This window comes from Vanessa tameamea, chromosome 24, assembly GCF_037043105.1.
Source record: "Vanessa tameamea isolate UH-Manoa-2023 chromosome 24, ilVanTame1 primary haplotype, whole genome shotgun sequence".
NCBI lineage: Eukaryota > Metazoa > Arthropoda > Insecta > Lepidoptera > Nymphalidae > Vanessa > Vanessa tameamea.
In genome coordinates this window covers 7,302,098-7,330,038 of record NC_087332.1, presented here as the reverse complement: position 1 = coordinate 7,330,038, position 27,941 = coordinate 7,302,098, and the positions used below count along the sequence as shown (strand labels likewise).

General features: G+C 34.2%; 2 protein-coding genes across 3 annotated transcripts; one reads left to right on the top strand and one right to left on the bottom strand.

The window, feature by feature from the left end:
• Window positions 1–41: 41 nt before the first annotated feature.
• LOC113396034 (tetraspanin-33-like) lies at window positions 42–16,506 on the top strand. Of its 2 annotated transcripts, XM_026633805.2 has the most exons (7): window positions 42–281; window positions 3,986–4,060; window positions 5,868–5,996; window positions 7,234–7,407; window positions 8,025–8,204; window positions 9,128–9,303; window positions 16,065–16,506. In XM_026633805.2, the coding sequence occupies exons 1-7, from the start codon at window positions 198–200 to the stop codon at window positions 16,075–16,077; spliced, it is 831 nt and encodes a 276-aa protein (XP_026489590.1). In that variant the 5' UTR covers window positions 42–197; the 3' UTR covers window positions 16,078–16,506. The 2 variants fall into 2 exon arrangements, with proteins under 2 accessions (XP_026489590.1, XP_026489589.1); XM_026633804.2 differs by lacking the exon at window positions 16,065–16,506 and having other exon boundaries at window positions 9,128–9,348.
• A 4,507-nt stretch (window positions 16,507–21,013) lies between these two features.
• On the bottom strand, window positions 21,014–27,343 carry LOC113396033 (uncharacterized). Its single transcript, XM_064218790.1, has 6 exons — window positions 27,175–27,343; window positions 26,294–26,653; window positions 25,642–25,739; window positions 24,949–25,157; window positions 23,697–23,916; window positions 21,014–21,321 (listed from the first exon to the last, which is right to left on the bottom strand). The coding sequence occupies exons 1-6, from the start codon at window positions 27,305–27,307 to the stop codon at window positions 21,118–21,120; spliced, it is 1,224 nt and encodes a 407-aa protein (XP_064074860.1). The 5' UTR covers window positions 27,308–27,343; the 3' UTR covers window positions 21,014–21,117.
• Window positions 27,344–27,941: the final 598 nt, after the last annotated feature.

The following is a 27,941-nucleotide window of genomic DNA, read 5'->3' as shown; positions in this document are numbered from 1 at the left end:
TGTGCTCTGTAGTCTATGTCTATATTGTCTATGTTCTAAAACTGAATTGACGGACGACGGACGATCGGTCCAGGACGAGTTTTGTATATTTCTCATCGTTGATTAAGGCTGTGTTTTTAAATATCAAAAATTACAAAAAGAATTGTTAAAGAAAATAAACATCAATATTTATTATTATTGTGTATATATAAGGCAGGATGCATCGTCGACGAGGTCCAAATTTCACCTACGTTAGTGGCTGTGTGAAATATATGATTTTTGTTTTGAATTTTATTTTTTGGGTAAGCACCATATTTCATTAATATTACTTAGTTTCCCAAATGGAAGAAGAATGAAAGTCTCGTTGTTGTATTTGTAGTTTGATTCTATTGTGTGCATGTTTTAATTTTCATTTATTGTTCAGTCTCAGTGTGTGAATCACGATCATTGTTTGAAGCGATAATGTGAGAAGATTACATTCATGAACAATATATATATAGCCTTGGCCAAAAGTATTAGGCACCCTACATTTTACTTAAAACAATTAAAAAAAACAACTTATACTTTTTGAATTGATTTATTACCATTAAATTACACAACAAAAGAATAAAAAAACTTAAAATCTAGTCGATCCACCTTTGGATTTAATTACTGCACTAATTCTAGCTGGCATGCTGCGTACAAGCTTAGTACAATCCTCCCTTGCATTGGCATGCCATTCTTGTAATAACGCATTTTTTATGCCGTTTTTGATGTTATACTATGCTCTTTAATCTTGCGCTTCAAAATGCTCCAAAGATGTTCAATTGGATTCAAATCTGGGGACTGTGCTGGCCAATCCAACAAGACAATGTCGTTTTCAGTAAACCAACGCATCGTAGTCGCTGACTTATGACAAGGTGCATTGCCTTGCTGGAATATGAGTCCGTCTAAATTGGTATCGCCGAAAATACTCGTTAGTGAAGGCATAAGAGCAGTTTCAAGCACTTTTATGTACTTTTCGCTATCCATACGACCTTCACAAACAAAGATTTCGCCAACCCCTTGAGCAGCCATGCAACCCCAGATCATTACGCCGCCTCCTCCGTGCTTTACTGTCGGTACTAAGCAATCTAACCTAAAAAATCAAACGTCGCCTCACGAAGGTCACATCTGGCGTTCCAAATATCTGTTGAAAAAAGAAAAAAAGAAACTTTTTGAAACTGCCTTAACTTTTATTATTTTAGTTAAATAAATAACTGGGTATGATAATTAATAGAAAAAGCAATCAAATTTACTTACCTCAAAGTTAGATTTGTCTGACCACACCACATTGGCCCAATCTTACTCTGTAAAATGTTGGTGCCGTAGAGCCCATTCAAGCCGCTTTCTTTTGTTAGCTTCTGAAAGCCAGGGCTTCTTCCTGGCTTTGCATCCTTTTAAGCCCGCTTCTTGAAGTCTTCTTCTTGTGGTCCGAGCACTTATTGGCTTTCCAGCTTCTTCGGACAAAGTAGCAGCAAGCTCTGATGATGTTTTCTTCCGATCTTTCATAGATTCTCGTATTAATTTTCTGCCTGTTCTTGGTTTATTATCGTGACTGCCAGTCTGAGCAAACCGTTTGATGACAGATTGCACTGTGCAACGCGAACATTTCACTAATTTAGAAATTTATATTTGCGACTACCCTTGTTCATGGAAAAGTTGTATTTTTACTCGATTTTCCAAACTAATTTCACTTCCTTTCGGCATTTTTAAGTAAATTATGCGCCAATTTAATCACAATGCTAGAAATAAAAGCTTGTTTACTCGCTAGAGTCCTGAACACAAGTGACCAAACATTGACTGTTAATAACGCAAAAAACCCAATTCTTTTGTTTCAGTTTTGTTTTCAGTCACCAGGTGTTTTATGACCATAATAAATAGATGCTTGCCATTCTAGGAAGTTATTTGTAATCCCGGCATGCCATCTAAGATAAGCATTTATTCATTGTTCAATTGGTTAAATATGAATTGTGCATTTTTATGGGGTGCCTAATACTTTTGGCCAAGGCTGTATATATATAAAAAAGTAGATATCTGTCTAGTCGTTTCCGCTAACGAAATTACTAAATTGTTCAATTTAGTTCCATTATGTTACACTTAAAATGAGGCTTAAAGATACAGTTTAAAATGACGTGAATTTAATAATTAGGTACCTACATTTATCAAATGCGTTTTCCCTATTTGTGTATTCAAATTTAATTTTCTTGTTTCATTGTGTTAATATTTTAACTTTAAGTATGTAATTCTCAGTAATACATAGTTTGATATTAATGTGTCCAATTAAACCTAAAATGTATGCAGAATAAATTAAATAGATATAATATTGCTACTCACAATTTGTTTTTTTTTTTGAAAATATGTTTTGTTTATAAATTTTATATAATACAGAATCACTACAGATAGATAATTTTTGTAATAAAATAATAAATATTAAAGCTATCAACATTCTTAAATTTATTTTACACAGTATATTATCTGCAAGATATTATTTATGTATATAAACAAAAAAAAATATTTTCAATTTCTAGATTATATTAGATTTTTTCCTTTTATATTAAATACTGAAAATAAAACTATATTCATATAATAAATATTTTATTTGATTGTATTGTATTGCTCCGACTTGGTTAATATTTAACAATAAACCTTTATAAACTGAAGTAATTGTGACTGTGACGACTGTGATACACAAAGGTCACTCGGAATATTTGTTTATTTTCTAATAGTGTAAAAAATATATAAAATATAATTAGTACATGACATGAGGTACTTGTTTGTTCACTTATAAATATATATTTAATTAATTATTTATATGATTTTTTAACGCAAAACCATAATATGAAGATTCATAGATTCTTGTTTGAATTACGGCAAAGCTTTGATGGAGATAAATTTCATATTATCAATGTTTTGTTTTAATAAAAAAAAGAGTAATAATCTCTCAGTTAACACTGATTATACTGTTATATAATTATGCTATTGCTATTGTAATAATCATTAGATAATTTGCCTTTAAGTTTAAAATTATTTATTCAGTTCAAACGAAACCATCGACAGGAGTTAGCTTTTCTGACTATCTATTGTATGTATAGGTTTTATATATATTGGATTAGTAGTTTTTTTCAATTATACCGTAGAAATCCTCATTTATAAATATACATAAAATTAATTACTTATTATTTTCATGATATAAGTAACTTATTCATGGTCGTATTAAAAACTACTTTGTTTAAATCTATTAGCTCAACGGTTGAGCCAGCTATTAATATATATCTGTCTCTTATATTGCAATCCGTTTGGATTAAATGCTTACTCTTTCCTATGTCAAGGGCAGAAGTTGTTACATAAATATCTCACAAACAATGTTTGAAATAATATAAACAGTCTTATCAGAAACTAATATGATTTTCAAAATACGTTCATGATATGAAAACCATACGTTTTTTTTATATATAACCTATCCATTCGATAGCGGTAACCTCCCATGGATATTGATAATAAGAAATACAAATGTTAATTCCACATCGACCATGGGATATAAGATATATAACATCTATGTCCCATGTAACCAAAATATTGCTGTAAAGCAAAGTATTACTGTTGAATGAATAAAATGTCACTACCAGTTAAATTGGTTAAAGTTAATCACCCCCCTCCCCCCCCCCCCCAATGAACCCCTACCGCCCTTATAAGGCCGTTAAATCTCTAGTAACATGTTCAAACAACATGTACAATTCAGGTACCGAATAGTCCATGTATTTTTCTGTAAAATTCGCGAGTTAGTAAGTTAATAATAGAAATCTTGATGACCAGGACTGCTAGCCCATCTGACTGTGAGATTAAGGGAACAAATAGTGCACCTGTGCTAGCACACGCTTGTGCATTACGATATTGTAACTATAATATAATTGCGGTTCGCGAAAATTGCCTAAATTTGTCCGGTAAGACCTTATTGTTTTACTTTTAATGAATGATAATTTTTCAGCTGTTCGGCGGTTTACTGATTGGCGTTGGACTTTACGCGTTTATCGACAAATGGCAGGCGACAGGTCTCATAAAGGTAAACATTTAATAATAATTTATTAAAAATAAGTCGTCGTTAGAGGTCAATGGACAGTCATTAATAATCCCGAAAACTTTTATTGTGACCTACCTTAAAAACAAATAAAGGCGCATTAAGAGGACTACAAGAGCTAAGTGCCCTTGAGAATCGCACGCACACACTTACAAAATCGACAAAAACGGCAAGCCCGTGAACTAAATATTTTTTCATTTGGTTTACTGCATTGGATCATATACTTTTTTGCATTATAAAACTTGCATTTAGCTCACGTAGTCCCCTTAAACAAGACTCCAACTTGACATTTGCGAAATAATCTGTGCTCTTTCGGCACAACTAAAAGACATTACACTAAGAATTGAATTAAACAACACCTCGTGGGATATTGATTGGAAGTCACTTTTGCTGAGTATTATGTATTTATTATATAATAGACACAATTTAATATAATGTATGTATGTAATATATATATATTAAAGCGAAATACCAATCACTGGATTAATCACGATAACTCAGTAACTATGACACCTGCAAACTTGAAACTTTGCAGGTAGGTTCTTTATAGGGTGTACACATCAGCTAAGGATACAAGTTAAAGCCGCAGGTTCTGCTAGTAAATTAATAACGATACAGATTAATTAAATGAAAAAAAATAACATTGTTGTTATTAATCCCGTGTGAATAACAACAACATAAAATAGTTTGTTGTAGAAAGAGTGGGGAAGGGAAAGGTTGTGTGTGCTCGTTTCTGCCGGTTCGCTCTACTGTAAGCCGCGGAAACTTCGTTCAAAAAATGTCAGTGGAGTGGAGGTCATCCGACAGATAAAATAAAATGTGACGGTTATCTTTGGAATTACCTACTAAAAATATATTTATTTTGACGATTGATAATGGTACTGCAGGAAGTTGGTGCATGACGTCAACTTCAGTCGCTTATGTCCTTTTATATCTAATATATTTCATAATGTAAGTTTTTACTGCACCACCATATTGCCGTCTTCCATACACATTATCCTTCTAACCCAAAGGTTGTCTGGAAGAAATGGCTTATAAGCCATAAGACCGCCTTTTGCTTGGCCAATTTTCTTTTAAAGAAAATATATTTTGTATCTTTATGTATATTTGGTGTGCAATAAAGAGTTAAATAAATATATTCCAAATCTGTGATAGGTTATTAGTAGGTAAAGGCTCATTACCTTTTAAGAGTTATCAGTGGTTTACATTATTAATGAGACAAAGGTTTCGGAAGTTGGAGTTCGATTTTTGAACATGGTTCCCTATTTTACGTTACATTTCAGGCAGTGTGACCACAAATGAAATTTAAGCCTTTAGCTTTAAATGAGTAGAAATATATTGGACGTCAATAAACCTTTGCTATCATATGTGAAAAAGGTATTTTCATACTTAAAAAGAAATATTTTATGACTGTCGTGAAATATCTTATTCTTTTTTTACTTTTTATTTTTTTACTTTCAAATGTCATTTCGCTTCTTATTTAAAACACAATGATATATGGTGAAAAGACATTCGTATAAACTGGTTGTCTTGCGAAACGTTTAAGAGCAACTTATAGTATACTCCCCTCCCCCCCCCCCATTAATAAAGCTTTTGTTGAGAACCTAACACTTCACATTGGGCGTAAAAAAACAAACTCGCGAAGTTAGGATTAAGCAAATTCAACGTTAACGTCACACGTTGCCACGAACTCCAAACGAATGACATAAAGTCTGTCATACTAAAACTATAATTTTCTGTTGATTTATGATCTTCTACGCTTTTCTTATGACTTTTATGATTGTTTTTACAGCTTGACACAGTGTACGATGTGATGCTGAACATAAGCCTGCTGATCGCGTTGCTCGGTGGCGTGGTATTCATCGTGAGCTTCGCTGGCTGCATTGGAGCGTTGCGGGAGAACACGTGCCTCTTGAAATTTGTAGGTTAACATTTCGTTCGTATTAAATTGTATTAGTTCTTTTCTATTCTTAAATATATAAACGGATCTATATCTTTGATCACTGATGTATGATTCGTTTATAGAAAAAGGTTTTTCTTTCGAGAACATTTGCGTGTAATGTAAATATGAAGGTAAGCGTATTTTTTGTGTATTTGCACAAACTTAGACATAATAGCATCATGCCGATCTTTTCTGGTTAAATCTTCGTTGAACACAGAATATGTGGTGCTAATAATACAAAGGAATAAAAAAAAAGGCCGGCAACGCACCTGCAAACCCCCCGGTGTTGCAGATGTCCATGGGCGGTGGTAGTCACTTTCCATCAGGTGAGCCTCCTGCTCGTTTGCCCCCTATAACATAAGAAAGTAGTATAATTTTTATTTATTAAAAGGAAATAATTTAATAAATAACAATAATCAGGAAATACGAACTCACGTATTTACCGGTGTCGCAAACTTCAAATATAATATGCAACTAGAATGTCATGAATCAACCAGGATGGATGACATGAATCATAAATTTACAAATACTTTTCAAGAGTACTCACTGTTGCTACTTTTAAAGAGTGAGTAAGAGTACTCGCCCTTTCTCGCCCGAAATGAAATTGTAATTTGCAAATGAATGCAAAGCCCGAGCTAGGGTTTAAACCGCCTCCGAGTCGGGCCAATAAATAATTCCCAGTAGCCTGATCTTTGCGAGTTGATAGTGTTTAAACTGCCGTCCCTCGGGAAGCACGTGAAGTGATAGAGGTCAGTAGAGTAAGTTCAGTTGCAACTCTCCGGACGTCGGATTATATGAGTGACCGTTATAGAGTGCCCATACACTCGGGAACTATAAAACGCAGCTGTGCCGTGACCGAAGTTATGGCCCAGTGGTCAGAATGCGTGCATCTTAACCGATGATTAAGGGTTTCAGTGGGTACCCAGGCCAGCGCCACTGGATTTCCTTGTATTTATTTTGTGCTTATCAGCTCGAGCTGGTGAAGGGAAACATCGTGAGGAAACCTGCATGTGTCTACATGAGCCATCAGAGATTAGGTAATGATTGGCTGTTTATTATTCATCTCGAGGTCAGTGGTGACGGAAAACGTCGTGAGGAAACCTGAACGTGTTACTTGAATCTGCCACATGTCTATTAGAGACGCCCGCATTGGAGAAGCGTGGTGGATCTAAAATATAATTTAATGACTTTAAAATGGATACATTTGTTTTTCCAGTATTCCCTCTGTCTGCTCATACTATTCCTGGTGGAAATGGGAGGGGCAGTCTGCGGTTTCGTCTTCCCCCGTTCGTTGCACGGTCTCCTTGAACTGAGCTTCACTGAACGTGTCGTGCATGCGTATAGAGATGACCCAGATTTGCAGAACTTTATTGATTTCGCTCAAAGTGACGTAAGTATATATTTATTTGTGTATTATAAATAAACAAGCCTTCGTCTTTGACTTCGTCTGGAATAATAATTTTATTTACTACTCGATCGCTTCGCCACATACCGGTAGCAAACTAAACAATCTATTCATATTAAAAAAAAACACCGAAATCAGTCCAACCGCTTAGGAGTTCAGTTACATAGACATATACAGAAGATTTATATATTGCGTCCAGAAGAAAATTGAAACGAAAGCGCCTCTAGTGGACGTTGGCTGCCACCAGCTGTTACGTCAGACGTCGCGAGGGCGGTGTGCTTCGGCAGAGTCGAGGTCGACAAAGGCGCACGGAGCTGTCTCGTTCCATTGCCGACCGGCTATAAGTGCACCAAGATCTCCATGACTGTGCTTAATGACTAGTGTACGCTCATGTATTGAAATTCCAAATCGAAAGCAAAATTTCCAGTTTTCGAATATTTCTAGTACCAATTTTTGTTAATTAACAATACTTTTAATACCAACCAAAACAAGCGAGTTGAAAAACAGGAAAAAATTGTATTAAAATGTTTCGTCTGCCTATCCATATATAGATCATCATTATCATTTTAAATCCGTTATTAAATTTCTTTATTATTTTTCAGTTTCATTGCTGCGGACTGACATCTGACGGCTACATGGACTGGTCCAAGAACGAGTACTTCAACTGCTCATCACCGTCCGTGGAACGTTGTGGAGTACCGTTTTCCTGTTGCATCAACGCTACAGATATTAGTTCGGGTCTCGTCAACATTATGTGTGGCTATGGCGTACAGAACTTTCCCGTGAGTTAAAAAAGGATAGCTATATATTATATGTTCAACTCAATTAATGATATCCGGTTAAAGAGGACCAGATACCCTTTGATGGTTCAAACGATGTAATCAAACCCCTACAAGCTACTGGCTGACTGATTAATCACCATTTCATTCTAACACGAAATACTATCTCGTTCTAAAGTATATTTGAGTGGAAAATTAGTTAAGTTGATGACGTCACATGTGTCTAAGTAAAGGTTCTAAAGTCAAACACGTAACGATACCCTGGGGCATAAGTATTTAAGTGATGTCTAAATAAATCTTACACGTGATAGAAGTTAAACGATTTTCCGTTAAGTAAAAACAAAATATTTTTTTAAGTAGGTTTTTATGAGCACTTTTATACGCCATTTCACAGGATTAAATGTAAATCTACCATCGGTTCTACGTCATCATCGTTTAAACTGAACTCTAATCGCACGCGCAGGTTTCAGTTCAATGGAACAATTTTTTAATGTCAAAAATCAAATCTGTTTAGTGCTGCATGGAAGGACAACCACATTTTCAAAATTGTAATATTAATTTAGTAGATGTATAATGGTAGTGGTAGTAGAATTAGTAGTAGAAATATTGTAATAGATTTTTAATAATACACTCGTATTAAAGATCATGGTTCTCTATCTCCATCTCTAATTTTACATTGCATAAAACGAAGTTACTGACGTCTATACGGTTAGATAATTAAAACTACGCAACGGATTTTAAGTGTAACGTATATTAGATATTATAGTGAAGAAAACCATTAACTGAAAAATATTGACTTGTTCTTTTTTATGCTTTTTTTTTAATCTAAAATTTGTATATAGTTTACCCTTATTGTAGCCGTGTGAAGACGGGACGGATAGCTTGTAGTTTATAGAACTTAAAAAATTAATGTTTGATCATTTCAGGTCGCCGAAGCCAGCAAACGTGTTTGGACAAGTGGATGTATAGAAATCGTCCGATCCTGGGCGGAGAGGAACCTGTACACGATCGCCTCAGCAGCACTAGGAGTCGCTCTCTCGCAACTCTTCGTCATATACCTCGCCAAGACTCTGGAGGGTCAAATTGAATTGCAGAAAGCCAGGTACGAAAACGTAGCTAACTGCACCCCGTAGCATCATCGAAATAGATCATTTTTTTCGTGCGGGTATTCATATAGTGAAAGTCGTTAATTTTTACTTTGCTTTTAATATTTAATAAAATTACATATTCTTAGTTTAAAATTGTATTAATGTACCTGTGATCACCGATTGCCTGCCAGCTATGATACTGATATCCTTATAGAACATTACAACTTTCCTGTGAGTAAAATACAACACATAATTATTAACACCACATTATGGAGTCAATTAAGCACACAATAGATGAGCTTACACTAGTCTTCAGTGCAAGAATGAATGACTTTCAAAAGGAATTGAAAGGTACTACTCCTGCCACCAGTGCCATGTCGAACATCAGCTCACAATTCAATATGTTTCGTTCCTTTGTCTTGCCTGCACTTCAAAATCTACAACGACAAGTTGAATTCCTGTCTAAACAGCAAGATAACTTGGAGATGCACTCTCGTAGGAAGGTTCTTCTCTTGCATGGTGTTTCTGAGATAAATAAAGAAGATACGGCTGCTTGTGTGTCCAAATTAATGAATGAGCGACTTAAACTGCCACAAATCATCCCCAGCTCCTTTAGTGTATGCCATAGATTAGGTCGACTTAATAAGGATAAGCCCCGAGTGATATTAGTTAGATTTAAGGATGTCACTCTGAGAAACCAGGTTTGGTCATCCAAGACCAGTTTTGAGGGCTCCGGTGTTACTGTATCCGAGTTCCTTACAAAAACGCGCCACGAGGTCTTCTTAACAGCACGTCAACGCTTTGGCGTTACGAAAAGTTGGACCTAGATGGTACTATCATGGTCATAGATGCGGAAGGATCAAGACAGCGCGTAACAACTATGCTGGAGTTGGATGCAGTTTCAAGCACGATTCCAGGAGACTCTGAGGCACAAGTTGTGTATGCTGATGCTGAAGCTGTTAAACGTAACAAAATAACAATCTCGAGGCACAAGAGGACTGCGAAGAAATAGTCGTTATTCGAGATTTTTCCACATAATATATATTTATTTTTTAATTCTTCCATATTATGTTTACTTTGTAATGCCATATTATAAGTAATAACAATGTATTCCTCAATAGTTTTTCGATATCTGTAGAATTCCTCCTTTTCATTAGATATTTTATATTCTTTTTATATACAACTTCATGTACTGATATTGTATTTTACGTTTTTTACAATTGTTTACTTTCATATTTTTGAAATTGTTCTATTTATAATTATGTTTTAAGTGTAACAACTATTATGGCTGGCAGATATATTAGCTTTTTGGTTACTTAGTTTAATAGGTCATATTATTTAGAATATTATAAGTTATATATTGTTTATAATTACTAATTATTTATTAATCTTATTTTATTTATTTATATATATATATGTCGTCTCATGGCAGTATACATAGTGATGTTTACCTATCCCTATCCTCTGATGGATCCTCTAGTGATGATAGTTTTCACAGTACATCTATTCCTTCACTAAATGTCACTCTCGAATCATATTTTTCCGACTGTGTGAAAGATTTTAATATCATTCACATCAATGCCCAAAGTGTTCCGGCTCATTACCCTGATATGCTTGCATCATTTGACTCCCGCAATATTCATGCCATCCTCATCTCCGAATCATGGTTAAAGCCCTCCTTACCATCGACACCTTACTCGTTGCCCGGCTTTCAACTGATTCGCAACGATCGTGGCGGGAGGAGGGGTGGTGGCGTTGCGATCTACTTACGCTCCTATATCCCTTTCACAGTTCTCAGTTCAGTTGAGCAGACCTCAACCACCTCCGCCCGATGCGGTCGAACATTTGCTTATCGAAGTAAGTCTGTCCTGCTCTAAGCTTCTCCTACGTGTATTCTACAATCCTTCTTCTCAGTCTAATTATTTTACCACTTTTGAAAACGTATTACATAATTTTATCCCTACCTACAGTCAATCCATTATAATGGGTGATTTTAACACTTGTTTACTCAAAAATGACTCTCGGTGTAAGAAATTATTAGAAATAACTGATTCCTACAATTTACATGTTTCACCTCTTAAGTCTACACACCATTCTCCTGGTTGTATCTAATCCCTTCTGGATCTTATAATGCGTTCATCTCCTGATTTTATTTCAAGACATGGCCAATGCCCTGCTGATGCATTTTCCTATCATGACCTGATATTTCTTTCGTACAAAATTCGTCCTCCTAAAGCTAAATCTAGAACTCTTCTGTATCGTAATTTTGCGGGAATGGATCAGATTCGACTCTGTGATGAAGCTCGCCAGCTGGATTGGTCGTCGGTATTCGCTGCTGAGTCAATTAATGACAAAATTTAAATATTTAATACGCTGCTTACTCAGTTATACGATACCCATGCCCCTTTGAAACCGGTAAAGATGAAACACCTTCCAGCACCGTGGTTGTCGGACGAATTAAAAAAGCTGATTGAAAAAAAAAACCTAGCTAAAAACAAATTTAAGATGCATGACAATGACTTCAATCGCGATAAATATAGAAAAGCTCGGAATCGATGCAATACAGCATGTAGAGACGCTCAACGACGCTACATTCACAAATCCGTCGAAAATGGCGACACTTCAAAAATCTGGAAATTCCTAGAAACACTTGGAGTTGGTAAATCATCACATAACTCCTATTAAAATTGACGTTGAGCTTTTAAATAAGCACTTCTCTTCCCCTTGTTAACTCGATAGTGTTGATAAACATCGCGCGCTTAAAATTCATTCCTCGCATCCAACTTCTAAATTTCCACCGTTTACATTCTCCTCTCACTGAGTGTGATGTTAAGAAGAACATATTATCGACGTCTTCAAATGCCGTTGGTACTGACTGCATAAGCCGTAAAATGATCATTCCCATCCTAGACATTATTGCTCCTACTTTAGTGCACATCCTAAATTACTCCATCACCCGTAGCACATTCCCTGTTGCTTGGAAAGATGCTCATATCATACCACTTCCCAAAAAACCAATAACCATAGTACGGTCTCTGCTCTGGTTAAGGTTACGGATGACATTCGTGCAGCCATGGATAATAAAGAACTCTCAATTTTGATTCTTTTGGATTTTAGCAAGGCATTTAACTGTGTTGATCATGAAATCCTTTTGAGTTTGTTAGGTTCTATTAACATATCTCCATCAGTGGTAGATTGGTTTCAAAGTTACCTCAAGGGCCGACGACATCGTATTCATCATAATGAGACTTTCTCCTCATGGTGTGATGTCCAGGCTGGGGTTCCTCAAGGTGGCGTCTTATCTCCCTTACTCTTTTCAATTTTCATTAATTGTATCACTTTATGCATTTCTTCTCTCTACCATATGTATGCAGACGATATCCAGATTTATCGACATGCAACACTTAATGATTTTCCTCCAGCAATTGATGCTATTAATGACGATCTTGTTTCAATCTCTGAGTGGAGTAAGCGATACGGACTTAACATCAACCCAAGTAAATCGCAGGCAATCATAATTGGTAGTCCAGGCATGATCTCGAAGATAGATTTATTAAATTTACCAGCCGTTGAATACAGAGGCACTACAATACCCTACTACTCCAACGTTAAAGATCTTGGTGTGTATTTAGACTAGACATTATCATGGTCAGTACAAATAAAAGAAGTCAGTAGGAAAATATTCGCTGCGTTGAGCTCATTACAACGACTCCAATCTGTACTTCCAATTCCAACCAAAATTATGCTAGCAAACTCTCTCCTTTTATCAATTCTAGATTACGCAGATGCAAGCTATCCTGATCTGACCGAGGACCAACTGAACAAACTTGAGCGACTTCAAAATATTGCTATTCCATTCATATTTTGCCTACGGAAATATGACCATGTCTCCGAATATCGTTCAAGACTCAAGTGGCTTCCTATACGTCTTCGCCGGAACCTGCATATTCTTTCCCTTCTGTACTGTGCGCTATGCAACTATAGTTTTCCTACGTATTTAAGTGAAAAATTTTAATTTCTTGGGGATCCTTCTTTATTAAGATCTAAGCGGTGCCTAACACTCAAAATGCCTGTTCACAAAACAAAATTCCTAAACGGTTCGTTTACTGTACAGGCCATGAAGTTATGGAATGCCCTTCCGGTACATATAAAAAAAGCTCTATCAATTTCAGCTTTTAAAAAGGCCGTTAAAAACTATTACCTAAATAATAATTTAGACGACTTTAATTAATTTCCTTTATATAACATTTTAGTATCATATATATGTATTAGTGTATAATATATGTAGTGAGTATAAGTATTAGTGTGTAAATATTTGTATGTAAGTTTATGACGGCACCGCCTACGCCGATGGTTTTAAAAATTCTCTCTCAGATTGGGTTGTCTGGAAGAGATGGCTAATTAGCCATAAGTCCGCCCATTGTACAACATTTATTTTTCGTTTTTTTTATTTTACTAATTTTGTTTTACTTTTTTTTCTGTGTGTTTCGCGTTGTTTGTGGTGTACAATAAAGTATATTTCATTCATAATTAATTCTAAGTCATAACTTAAGATTATTTTTTAACTTATATATGTGTAAAAACCTTGTAAAATTTGATACTAAAATTTATCTGCAAACTGCTTACTTGGATTGTTAGCAAGAGCTATTAAATATTTGGAAAAAAAATAATTATTAAGAAGAAACATGACAATCTATATACTTTTAAATTACGATATTATTTTTAATGTGTGCATTTAATAAAAACAGCTTTTCCACTAACAACTTTCACTATTATGTCTAACTATAATATAAAATTAATATAATTTATAAAGTCCGGCTCGAAGGACCATTTATGTAAAAACATCTTTGTGCAATTTTTAAAACGAGACATATATGGAAATTTGCGTGACATTGTTTGAAAAAAAAATGAACGTATCTATAAAATGTATCGCTAAGACTGAATAGCCAAAATTAATTAAAGATAGTTTGATATCTAAACATATAAAATATACCAAAATTCCATTATAATATAACACGAATAAAACACCGAGTGTTCATAAACTAAAAGCTGTATATAACTAAAAATTTATATTACTCATTTGGTCTAGACGGAACTTTTCAAAATGTCGGAAGACTTGGAGTATTGACGTTAAAAAATGCTTTATTGTAAAGTTTACTCGAATAGAATACATATATTTGATATAAATTCAAGTATTTTCTTTAAATTTAATTGAAATTTTCATAATAAATTTTACAAAACCTATATTAATAGTGTTATATAATTATAATTTCACTTGACAAATTTGTTTGTCTTATTAAAAGAAATTGTAAATGGTTTCTTAATTCAAAATTAAATTTGTTTTGTTTCTTCTCGTTTATGGACACATCTGGTCAAAGTATTTTTTTAAGGATTGTAAAGTTCGGCCGCTGATGTAACGTTTCTCTGACATCTATAAATTTTTGTCATTACTAAAACATCACAATAATAAAAAGCGTTCATCATTTAGGAGGTGTTTAGTTAAACAGTGCTCTCTTCCTCTTGCAAATGTCAAAACAATATCGATAGAAAGAGATATATCAATGTTAACTAAGACCGGTTTCTTTTTTTAAATCATATTATTTGTATGGAAAACATTCGATCAAAAATCGCACAGGAACAGTGGCCGGATATTAAAAATGATTGCAATTGGTGGTTCAGTGGCTGTCAGTTTCACCTTTAATCCTAGGTTAATCCTAGTTTATAATTATGATATAACATTATAGATTAGCAAATAGTTTTAAGTGAATGTGTAACCATAAGTCATTGTGTATTGTAGTCACCGTTTGTCATGCCATCTACATAATAGTGTAATGAACTAGTATGAAGTCCATTTCAATAGAATTGCTACAAAATATAAGCAAAGAGATATTATATTTCAAATGTAGTTGTAATTAACGACGGATTCAGAGTACGCTCTTTACTGCATGTTCGTTAAGTAGGTAGAAAACCGAGCCTTTTTATACGTATGAATAAGGTGGTTTCAGTCAGCCGTACTTGAACTACATAATAAATGATTTTAAAATTAATTACAGCTATTTGAGCAATCAAATTGCTTACCGATTTTATGTAATACCTCCATTGATCGGATTTACTACCCTAGGAGATGTTTTACAGTTTATAAGAGCACGGTAACATGAACACAAACTGAAGTATTAGCGTGTCATGTTTGCACGTAGTACTACCTTCATGCGCGCTTGGTTGCATTTTTGCAACACAAAAACAAATAGATGGAAAGAAATTCTCACTAGCAATAGAAAGTCTGAAAATCAACAGCGTACAGTCCCGTCGGGAGTGTCCCTCTGTCCTTAGTTACAACTCAGAATATAAGAACTAAAAAAAAAAAAAAATGTCTATGATAGTTTTGTCTTTGAAATTGTTCATATTCTATCGATATCGACTCATGACTATCGATACAATGACTGATTTTACTTAGCATATAAAAACCGTAGAATATATAAATTACGTATGTAATTGGATCATAATGTTATGTATTAAGAGAGTTATGTAATTACAATGTATATAATAGAAATCCGACGACGTTAGACGTGTTCCGATTTTGATTCGGCTCTAATGATTTTATAGAGATCAAATATTGATAAGTTAGTTTTAGGCGTGGTTATGAGTAGAGTATATATATATTTTTTTACTGAGATGACGTCACTGTGACGTTGCTGTAGAGTCATTTCAGTAAAGATACTAAAAGTCATATAATCATAACAAAAAGGAAAACGAAATAGGTAATTTCTTTTTCTAGGTGGCAAACATGAAATAGGGGTGCAGCGGGCGCTTATAGGGACGAGTGCCGGCGTGCGCTGCTGTAGCCGGGACTCGAACCCGCACCGCCGCGTACGGCGCCCGCTGCGCTGCACATGTAGACTCGTTACAGGCCGGACGGACTGTGCCATTCCAAAACTATCCAGTGATTTCAGTGTCGATATAACCAGTGTTGTTTGAGCTTTACTCGACTGACAGTTGTATCCGAACGTTTATTCTTTAAGGGGTGATCGGTTAGACGATTCTCTGTCTTCTTCTCTTGAATGTCATATCGTTGATGATTGAGAGAGATAGATGTATTTAACTGAACACTCGCTTAACGAAATTGATTAGTAATGTTACTTTGGCGAAAGTGAAGGTGTTATATAAGTGTTGTTATAATTTTAATTATAAAAAAATAGCTTGATTAACACTAAGGTTAGTGCGCTGTTTAATCTATAATATCTGTTAATAAATAATGGACCTTAAGTCACGGTAATAAGGATTAAAATAGTGTTTATTTTAGCGGCATTGATCCTGTGCCATTGTATTTAAGACTGAAGCGATTTTAGTCTATTAGATAAATAGACCTTAGTTGGATATAGTTCCAGAAATATATCAGTTATTATAATTTATATTAACGAGTTCAAATGAGGAACTTTGTCGCATTTATATGATCTGAATGTTTTATTAATTTTAATGAATAGTGATTTTATTTATTTTTTTTGAAAATGGAATAATAAACACACACACAGAGAATACCGTGTGTTCATTTGTTGGTTCAAATTTAATTATGTAAGTTTCTCATTGGTATATCATGACGTGATAGATGTAATGAATTCAAGACGCCCCAATAAAATATTAGCGGACTTCCAAAATTTAACTTCCTCTATTAAATAATATATTGTACTAGTTGTCGTTCGCGTCTCCACTCGCGTTCAGGCATTTCCTGCCTTAGATTTCAAGCTTGCTTCATTTCAAGTAACTCACCGCATTTATAATATCAGTATAGATTTTCTAATGATTCAATCAAGAAATATTTATGATCTCTGCAAAACAAATGTTACATCAGAATAGTTCATCACAAGCCCGGTTACTACATTACATAAACGTTACGTTTATGTAGAGCAGTATTCAGTCCATTAATAATAATCTGAAAGTTTGGCCTGTGAAGACAACCTTCAAACCGGAACACAATCATTGTATCTGGCAGTAGCTTATCTGATGAGGAGGTGGGTGACCTTCTGTACTGTAAATGGCAAGCCAATGGTACCTTCAGAATTATGCTTAGTGGTCTACTAAGCGTAAGAAAAACGTATGGTATATTGAATGTAGTAACTGGGCTTACTTTGATTTTGAAATTATATCTATCTTGTGACATAAACAACAAACTATAAAAAAAATTAATCTATGACGGTTTTATTTTTTTTAATTTAATTGCATTATCTTCCACAATAAATATAAATAATTTATCATATAATGTTTATTCTCAATGACCACTGCCGTAAGACTTTTATAAAATGTTATCTTTTTTATAAAATAATTTAAAAAAAAAAAACTAAAATTCACAAGATTCCCGCCTTTTCGCGTTAACTTCAAAGATTATCAAACTAAAATTTTATTCATACTGAATAGTAGTGAAAATAGATAATATTAATATAATTACATTCCAAGAATACATAAGTTTTTTTTTTAATCTCTTGCTTGCATTATCTAGATACAGATATTCTATAAGTGACTCATGTTGCCAGACCAATCAATATGTTAAAATTTCGTCGATACATTTTAAGCAATGCTGAATGTATTGTGTGCAATGTTTTATCAAATGGGTCAATTCCACAAACGAATTTTCACCGTATCGTAAATTACTTGGAAAGTAACTAAAATAAATTAGTAGAATTGCCCTCAGTAACTATTCAGCTGAAGTTGACTTTAGTGAGGAATACAATCGGGAACGTATAGTAACCCCAGTGACAGACTGGCTATTGAATGATTGGTGTGGTACCATTAAAACGGTAGATAGCCCTTATCGTTTATTAACAATAGTTAAACTCATAATATTTGATCCTTTTGGTGTGTATAACTATTACAAAGACCACTGCCATTTAGTATAAAAATATTAGTATGTACATACCTAATATGGGTGGATTCATGATAAATATAATGATTGCGTGTTTAAATGTTTGATCAAATCTCAGGAATATATTCGTACAGTATTACAGACAGAATTTATAATTATTGAAAAATACTTGTTGAAAAATACCATTGAAATATACTAACTTTTAGTTTATAACACTACAACTAATTTCGATATTTATTATATAACGGTCTTAACTAAAACGCATTTATAATAAAACTTTTTTTTTTTTAATATCGGCTCTGGATACAAGTCCTACATAGCCTACCATAGAGTATCTCATAACATTCCTTCAACAACTTGCCAGTGATGAAAATAATACTGAAAATTTATCTTAGATTTAGTAGTCTTAGATATATAAGAAAAAAAATGATGAATTCCATTGCGATTATTATGAATATTATTTCAAATTAATGCACTTGCTTAAAGAAAATTAATTATTTTAGTCGTTAATCGATTGATATAACTTCATATCTCTAATCTATAAAAGTCACTCACCTATCGTTCTCATTTCTCACTCGAACTCACTCTATCCTTAATTTATATAATGTAGCCACTATCTCAGTACGACCTATAATACTATAGCACACGTAATTAAATCTAGCTTTACAAACAAATGCTTAAAACGCTAACCAAATAAAATTTTATTATAATTAAAACATAAAAAAATTAAAACTGTTTATTTCGAATTAAATTTACTCAATGTTTGTACGATTCGATTTTTAAATTTAAAAAATTTCGAACGCGAATTATTTTATTCGAATTATTAATATGTATTTTATAAAAATAACAGGTGCAATATTGTAATGAAACATTTTAATACTATGCTCGTTAAATGTGAATCGTATTACAAGTAGTTTAAGGTGCATTTTCGATGCATTTATTTTCAACACTTAATATTAAACATTTAGTTACAAACGTTGTTCAAGTTGTATTAGCTAAACAATGCTGTATTCTTCTATCGAATGTCAAACCACTAATGATAGAAAGAGATGAATGTATGTTTAGTTACACACGCTAAACTACGTTTGTAACGCCGTTAATAAACAGTTATTATATATGATATTCAATTTTTAGTAATTGTTAGTATTTATATGAAATTAGTGTAGTTTTATTTGATATTGTCTTTATTTACCGGAATATGTAATTAAATTACAATAAAGGTTACGAATGTTTGTATTTCTATTATATATATTGTAGTTACTGGTTACTCGATCGCAACCAAATAATTTGTATATAGATGTTTAAGTATATTTACATTATGCTTTTATTATTCAAATTAATGAATTAGGTTAACGAATATATCATACTATAAGAATTTTAATTATAGATATTATGAAATTTATTTCGATAAAAATCGTAATAAATACTTTTTGTATGCCATTAACATTATAATATAATTAATGTAAAGTTCAGTAACGGCAGCATACAGCATTTATGTAGTAAATATAATTTTCATTCCCTCTCGATTTCCTGGTATTTGTGGGAATGATTTCTTGATTTGGAACGGAAGTGTGTAACAGCAAAGGAAGCGCGCGCTATTTGATTTGACCAACGAGAGCGCCGTGCTAGAGTTGCCCGTCCAATGGCAACACCTCGTTAACCGAGAGGGTTTATTACCAACGTGAGATGTCAGATGTTACAAATCATACGACTACTGAGAGCGCGCGCTAATGGTCCATAAATATCCCACTTATGGGCAAAGGTCTCGTCTCGTTTCTGAGGACGCGTAGAGCTCATTCCATCAATCGATTCAATTAATTTCCCTAAGACTTGCGATGTTTTTCTTCGCTGAGTACGAGATGAATTATAAACGCGAATTATTCATATGGAAATTAAGAGCTTGCCCAATTCGAACCCGAAATCTTCGGTAAAAAATCATGTGTTCCACCCACTGGACCACTCGGTATTATAAAGAATTAATTATATATATTATTTAATTTAGTTGTCCTAAATGTATTTAATATTTTTAATATTGTAAATAATTCTCAATATATGTGAATTTTCAATCTCATGGCATAATAATAATATAAGTATTAATGTAATTTAGTTTAAGTATAATATCTCCTCATAATGTTTAAGATTATCAAACAGAATTCAATTTTAAATCAAACGCGATATCATAGTTTTGTCTCGTTTCATTACTCACTTAAACGACGTACAAATGTATTTCTTGTCTCGCTCGCACTTAATTTTGTAACAAGAATAATAATAGATTTGTTTATTTCGATTATTGTAAAATTTACTGAAAATATTTCTTTGCTGACTGTATTTGTTTTTTTTTAATAGGTTAAATTATATGATATCACAAGTTTTTTAATTGTATATTCGCGTACAAAATTTTTAAATTAAATTTTATTTAATGTGATAAATTAATATTCCAATATCTTTATGTTTATTAGAAATAAATTTTAATTACTCGTTTATAAGTTTGTAACGTCAGAAGAAAAAAAAAAGTGTAGCGTTTGTACTGACCGTACGCGTTCGGCACAATTACATTATCATGTATAAACGAAGATGCTATTCTTGTACATTGTATATGGTGTCGTTTAAAAGATAGTCAATAAAACAATTTGTAATCACTTTTATTTTATTTATTTTAATTCCTGTTCGAAATTCAAATATGAACAAAAAAGGCTATATTTTTGGAGCCTATTTTTATATATGGCATTGGTAGTTGGTTAAAATTTACCCGATGGTAAGTAGTCACCAATACCACATACCTCCATAGAGATTGACGCTGTATGTAACTTGAATCATGTCCTACATGACCAAAACGCTACCGACACAGGGAACTGAGATTTCGTATCCCTCGTGTAGGTAGTTATAACCTAATTCTATGTTTCTGTATTTATATACTTAAATGTACGACAAATATATACTGGTCTCCAGTAGGACTCGGATAATTTATGTTGGGTTACTTTTTCCCCTTTCCTTTCCCCTTTCCCTTCATCTCGGGTTCTGGTTCTGGTTGCGGTTCCGGCGGTGGTGGTGGCCAGTATTTGTCGAAGAACTCGTCGTCTGCCGCAAAAGCAAGCGGTAGGATGTGCGAGCGACGATTCCAATCTTCACGGTCCTTGTCTTCCAGCTCTTCGACTTCGCGTTCGTCTTTAGCTTTGAGCTGATAAACAAGGAAGCTTATCACAGTATTATTGTGAAAACTTATGTATAATGTTTAAAATTTAATTTTATTTAATCAAGTAGGTTTAAGGACTTTTAATGGTCATGTTACAGTATTGACTTTAACGTAAAGATATCAGCAGTTCGGTATGTTGATACTACCGAGAAACACCGTCAAGAAACTCCGTATTTACTATAAGTGTAATATTTTTATTGGTGGGAGGGTCTTGTATATCTGGGTAGGTTACTTAAGTTACAAGTCAATATTTTTTCTACCGCCAAACAGCAATAATTTGTATCGTTGTTTCGGTTCAACTAACCAGTGAAACTTCTAGGCGCAAGAGATAGTACCTATATCTTGAAACTTCTAGGCGCAAGAGATTATTTATTTATTTATTATTGCAAGAGATAGAATATCTTACGAGTTGGTCTTATATGCGACCTCTAAATGAGAAAGAAAAAGTGGCTTCCAATTGTTACAATAATATTAAATTATATTGTTATTATTGTTAAAATATATTGTTAAAATAGCATTTGCCTTTCGCATAAAAAAAAAAAAAAATTGAACATCCAAAAGTGCACGACTCGTAACAAATATTGAATCGAAAAATCCACTTATTGCCAAAACCCAAAGTGAAACGAAAACAAATTGGAGGAATTAAAATACATATACAGACATGCAATACAAGTATTATTGTTTTTTTTTTAAATACAGAAAACTGAGAATCACAATATTGATGAATGTATTGATTCGTGTGTTATCAGGTTTTACATTTGAAAAAGTTTTTTTGGACTATTTTGATGTTTTTCTATCAAATCGAATTAGTTTTTGAATTTATTTTCATTAAATTATCTTTACAACGGTACACAACTCTTGATTCAGTGCTCTAACCAAAGAGTATATCAATGAATAGGTATAGTTGCCGAAATAAGACGAAAAATAGTTTCGATATTTTCTGATGCTTCGAGACGTGCAAAAAATGAACGTCAACTGAACTAGATTATTCTTCGGTAACCATATCACGTAAAACAAATTGAATGAATATCAATGAGACATCGCATCGCGTACAAGCACATTCACTGAGAAGACTGTTTACAATTGTTTAGAAACGATACGTTATTAGCTGATGTTGACCGAGTCCTTAAACTAAGACACCAACATTTTAGCTCTATCTCTATCTGAGTGTATTCATAATAGCTCAGTGGTTAGAACTGTTAGCAGAATGTCTGTGCTCGTAAAGTGGAAGTGGATTGCTACAGAAACACTTGTATTTATTTGATCTAAAGAACGTTTTTATAATTTTAATATGTACTCTTACAATTTTCTTAAGGTGTGTATTTTACTTTTCTACACATAAGACGAAGGAGGCACCACAGATTAAAAATAAAATTGTTTATATAAATTTAATGTTTTTCTATTTTATGTATTGTCTATTTTTTTAACAAGAACAATTTATTCTTAACTGATGATCGTGAGTTCCACAAGCTCCAAACCCTAGATATTTACAAGGTGATACCATAATTCTCAGGAATTTAACGAACAGCAGCAAATCTGTCTATCATCTGTTTTTATGTGTTACCTTTGACACTTCAAGAAATACAAGTCAATCCTCGCACAACTGCGTCGATAACATTGGAATCTAAGACATACTGGTTCACCCACACCGAAATACAGCGATACAAATTAATGTACTATAGTAGCGGCACGCTATGATGGCCGTTTTGACGTTTGCCCGCTCATGAAGTTTCGTATTTAATAAATAATTACATCAAAGGAGCAAATTGTTGTTCTTTATTGTCAATAGTGACGTGCAGTTAGTCATAAAATTTATCGAACGTGATTTCTAAACTACAAATATTAGGGTACCGCGAAGATAACTTTTTTATTTATTTTTTTGCGTAAACGTGTACGTCACACTCTCACACTCGACCTCGTAGCGGTGTTATATTTGTGTTGACAGTAAATATTTTATATTTTATTTTTTATATTTTGATAGTAAATGTTTTTGGTTTCTTTTTTTGTATCAATTTATTTCTTGTATGTAATGTGTTTATAAAGTTATTCATTCTAATTCCAATTTTTGATTTAAATTGATATCGTTCGAATATATTACTTAAACTTATTTTATATTTTTTTATTAAACCTTTTTAATCAGATCTTGCAACAAAAATTTCAATTAAATTACTTGCAAAAAAACAAAGATTTGAATATATTATATCGATAATAAATTTACATTTCACATCATTTTTTTAATGTGTCAAAACGGCCATCGTATCTTGCCGCTAGAATAGTCTAACTATATGCGGAAAAGCATAAACAGCCTTCATGTCAAGCTTTGGAAGGTATTCACGACATAATTATGATGACTGACTCACCTCTAGTAGAGCCAAATATTCCTCCGTGTCGACATCCTTTTTCTTTCCTTTCGCTGGTGGTTTCTCCTTTTTCGGAGATTTTTCTCTCTTCGGTCTAGGCTTGAGTGGGGCAAAGAGTTTTTTAGGATTTTGTATTTGGAACGGGGCATCCAGTATATTATATTCCGGTGTGAATGTGAATACAGAACGGACGAGATCGTATTGGTAGTCTGTGCTGAATCTGTAAACATGAAATGTGTGTTTTATTGTCTACTAGCTGTGCCTGCGACTTCGTACGCGTTTGAATTTAACAAAAAAGTTATTGCTCTGTTCGTAGTTTTTACTATAACTTATTAATTCTGTATTAGGCAGCTTTTGTGATATTAAGTCGTTGGTGGGAGGCACCCGACGTGATGACAGTTGTAGTTTGCCCGAGGGTTGCCTGCTGTACTGGACAGTATTTGGACTTTGCAGCGTGGCTTTATTATTATTTTATATATAATTCTAAATAAAAGTAGCCTAAGTTACTCCTTATGGCATCAGCTATCTGCCAGTGGAAGTCCCGTCAAAATCGGTCTAGCCATTCCAGAGATTAGTCAGACCAAACAGAAGGACAGACAGGTAGAAAAAATTGTGAAAAATTATAATTTGGTATATGTGCCATGTATACACAAACATATGCATTTCATGAAAAGCGGTTATTTCAATATTCAAACAGCACTCAAATTTCCAATAAGTACGTAATATAGATTATAGTTAGGCAGACTGGCAATTGGACCACCTGATTTTAAATGGCCTCTTGCTATAAGAAAACCATCCCTTACAACCCCCCCCCCTCCTTATACGAAATAGGAACACTCTATAGTATTGCTTTTTGGGGATAGAATGATTTTGTAATACAGTCATCCATTGGATATTACCTAACTAGACGCACGCAAAGCCCTACCACCAAGTAAATATTATAAAGAAATAAATAAATATAAACATTAATATAGTATTTTACAATTTAAAAAAATCGAAAAGAATATCGCCGATATTTATTTCGTATTTCAAGTGCATTGACAAAACTAGAGCCACAGAATGAACTATGAGTATCTCTAGCTTGGCCTCATAAAATTTCGGTCTTGCCCTACCTATGATTATACTGAGAGGTAGGGTATACTATTAATAATATTAAAATGTTATTGTACTGTACGAATTTCAACCAGCTTGCAAGTATGTCACACATAGCGCTGAAAATAGTAAACTGTGAGTATCAATTATTTCTGCTTACAAGTCAAATATGTAATGTATTATGTTCGTGAGATCTCTCAAAGAACATTCATATGCAGCTCCCTGGAACGTGACCGACTGTTTTGGCTCCAGTGATGCTTGGGCGGTAGTTCTCCCATCTGTGTCTGCTTTATAGAATACCCCAGCCTCTTGCGGCGTTGGTAGACGTTCTTCTTGTGCTATGAATCTCGCCGCTGATAGCATGTTCTCCTAGATTTATAAACATATTTTTATTTATAGTTTGTTTAAATTTTAGAAAGACAGGATACTGGGTAGGTGATCTGATGGTGGTCGTCTACGGTAAAGACACTGTCACTTTAATAAAATAGCGAAGATGTTATATCCTATCTTCCTGTTAATACATTTATTCATTCACCAATTACGTACTTGTCAGTGGAACAATTGCTAACTAAGTGGATAGTACCCATCGAGATGCAGTCCTGAGGTCTGTTTTGTTTGTTAGTTTACAAGAATATATTTTAGAACTTTTTCATCGATCTACACGGAGCTAACTCATTGTATTATTTTTATCTATACCTTAACACAAATAATGTTTAAAGTTATGTTAAGATAAATTTGCCATAACGTATAACACCGGAATCAATAATTGATATTTCAAGTACAAGACTTACGTGACGAGGTGAATCAAATACTATCAAATGAATGAAATATGATAAAATAGAAACCAATTCACCCGAAACCGTCTCAACGTTCGTTGACGATTAGCTGCGTCGAAGTTTTGTATCTCTTTCATCCACTCGCAAAACCAAAGTATTAAGACTGCTTGTGAAGCTACAAATTACACAGACATTTAATGGATGGTGTGCTGACCGATTGCGGACACGGCGGCCAATTCCAAGGGAAACCAGTCAAGTACGCAGGACATATTATGATGCACATGTGTTTTTTATGGTATCGGTAGGCGGACGAGCATATGGGCCACCTGATGGCAAGTGGTCACCACCGCCCATAGACAATGGCGTTGTAAGAAATATTAACCATTCCTTACATCACCAATGCGCCACCAACCTTGGGAACTAAGATGTTACGTCCCTTGTCCCTGTAGTTACACTGGCTCACTCACCCTTCAAACCGGAACGAATCCAGGGGCAGGACCAGCACTTAATTCTAAGGAATTACTAATATTACTATTTTCGACCAATGACGTGAAAAGCTTGTACTAGAAGTGGGGATGACTAGAAGAGGGACTAGTCCGGGGCTCAGGATTGAATCTTTGAATTGACTTTAAAGATATAATTTGATTTTAAATACTGAAAAAAATCTTTAAAATATTAGAAACAACTTTTAGCTTTTAAAATATTTAAATTATAGTAAATTATACAAACATCTGTCCATTTCGTCTTCCTGAGCACGTCTCAGTAAATTGGCCAATGTATCCAAAAACCAAAACTCAGCTAAACTTTTTTTATACTGCGTACAGCCTGTAATCGCTCCCAATATATCTATACATTTTTGCTGTGTCGTCATGTCTATTTTAGGTATAGCAGCTGGATCGAAATCAGTTTTGAACTCATTCGGTAGAACGTGAATTCTGTTATAACCCTCTATTTCTCGAACCCTTTCGGGTAGGATTTTCCTTAACGACGGCGTGGGAAATATAGCTGCTTGCTCTTCTTGGACTTCTTCGACTGATAATTCTGTTGTTTCTTCTTCAATTAATTCTTCTCTAACTTCTTCTTCCTCCTCTATTACAGGAACTGTAACGAACGTTTTTACATTAATCTCAATGTAATTGGATGCTGCAGTTTAATTACTATCTAGTTTACTATTGTTAGGTGTTAGGTTAGGATACCTCGGGGTACATGTCAGTCACCTCCTCGTGGTGTACTCTGGGCGACGGGGGCGGCTTGAGCTTGCTCGTCGGCCACGGCTAAGACTGGTGCGGAGGGATGCCGCGGGACCGCTCCCGGTACGTCTCTGGTAGCGCAGGGCGGACCATGTGAGTAGCCTCGTTGGCTAGGAGGGAGTGGGAGGGCTCACTACTCGAGCCTCCCAGGTGTTCTACACCGGCGGTCAGCGGCGGAGCCAACCATCTTATCTGCCGCAGGGCATCAGCTTCGTTGACGCCCTGTCTCCAGTGGCGGACTCGGGGGAGATCGTCACTATTGCGACATGGAGAATGAGGGGGAACGCGGGCACTAGGCTATTTTTTTTAATAAAAAATATGGGCGGCTAATTTTTTTTAATAAACATTGCCTGTTATAACCTTCTTCAACTTCCCCAGATTCTGAAGATGATACCAATGTTTCTGGCGCTGATCGCACGCACTCCAGACCAGAGTCTGAGAGTAGTTTATCCAGAAGTAACTTGTGTTCATCTTCTGTTTTACGAGATGACATTTTCGAATCAACTCTGCTTAACTAGTTACTATACTTCCTATGTGGCGTAGACGGAAAAATGTTGGCGATCAGTTGCAAAGACACCTGCAATGATCTAAAATAATAAAATAAACACATTTTATTAAATAAATTGATGATTTAAACGTAATCTAAGTAGCCCTGTCTTAAGTACAAGAATGGCCCGGTGCAAGCAGTGATACGGAGATCTCCCCGAAAAGATATTTAAGGGACTTTTCGAGGCGCCACACCGATGATCCAAGACTTAAATTTCATCGGCGAAGCGCCTACCAAATCGCAATTTTTTTGGCCTGGATTGAGAGGGGCCTGAATATAAGTAATATATAATACATAAAGAATATATATATTCGTGTTCAAATAAATAATAAATGTTCAACGACACTTTGTACAGAACAGCGCACTGTAGGTATAAGGAGATACAGAATTTCGATCGATAGTGATTATAATACTTATCTTATTACTACCCGTACCGGGTAGAATCAGAGTTTCAAGCTTACGTGGAACGTTTACATTGAAGGACAAACATATAAAAAAAAACCTCGATTTTTTCTGTTAGGACCTTTCTCGGACCTGCGTACATTATGGCTTAGGAACGCATACTGCTTAAACAGACAGA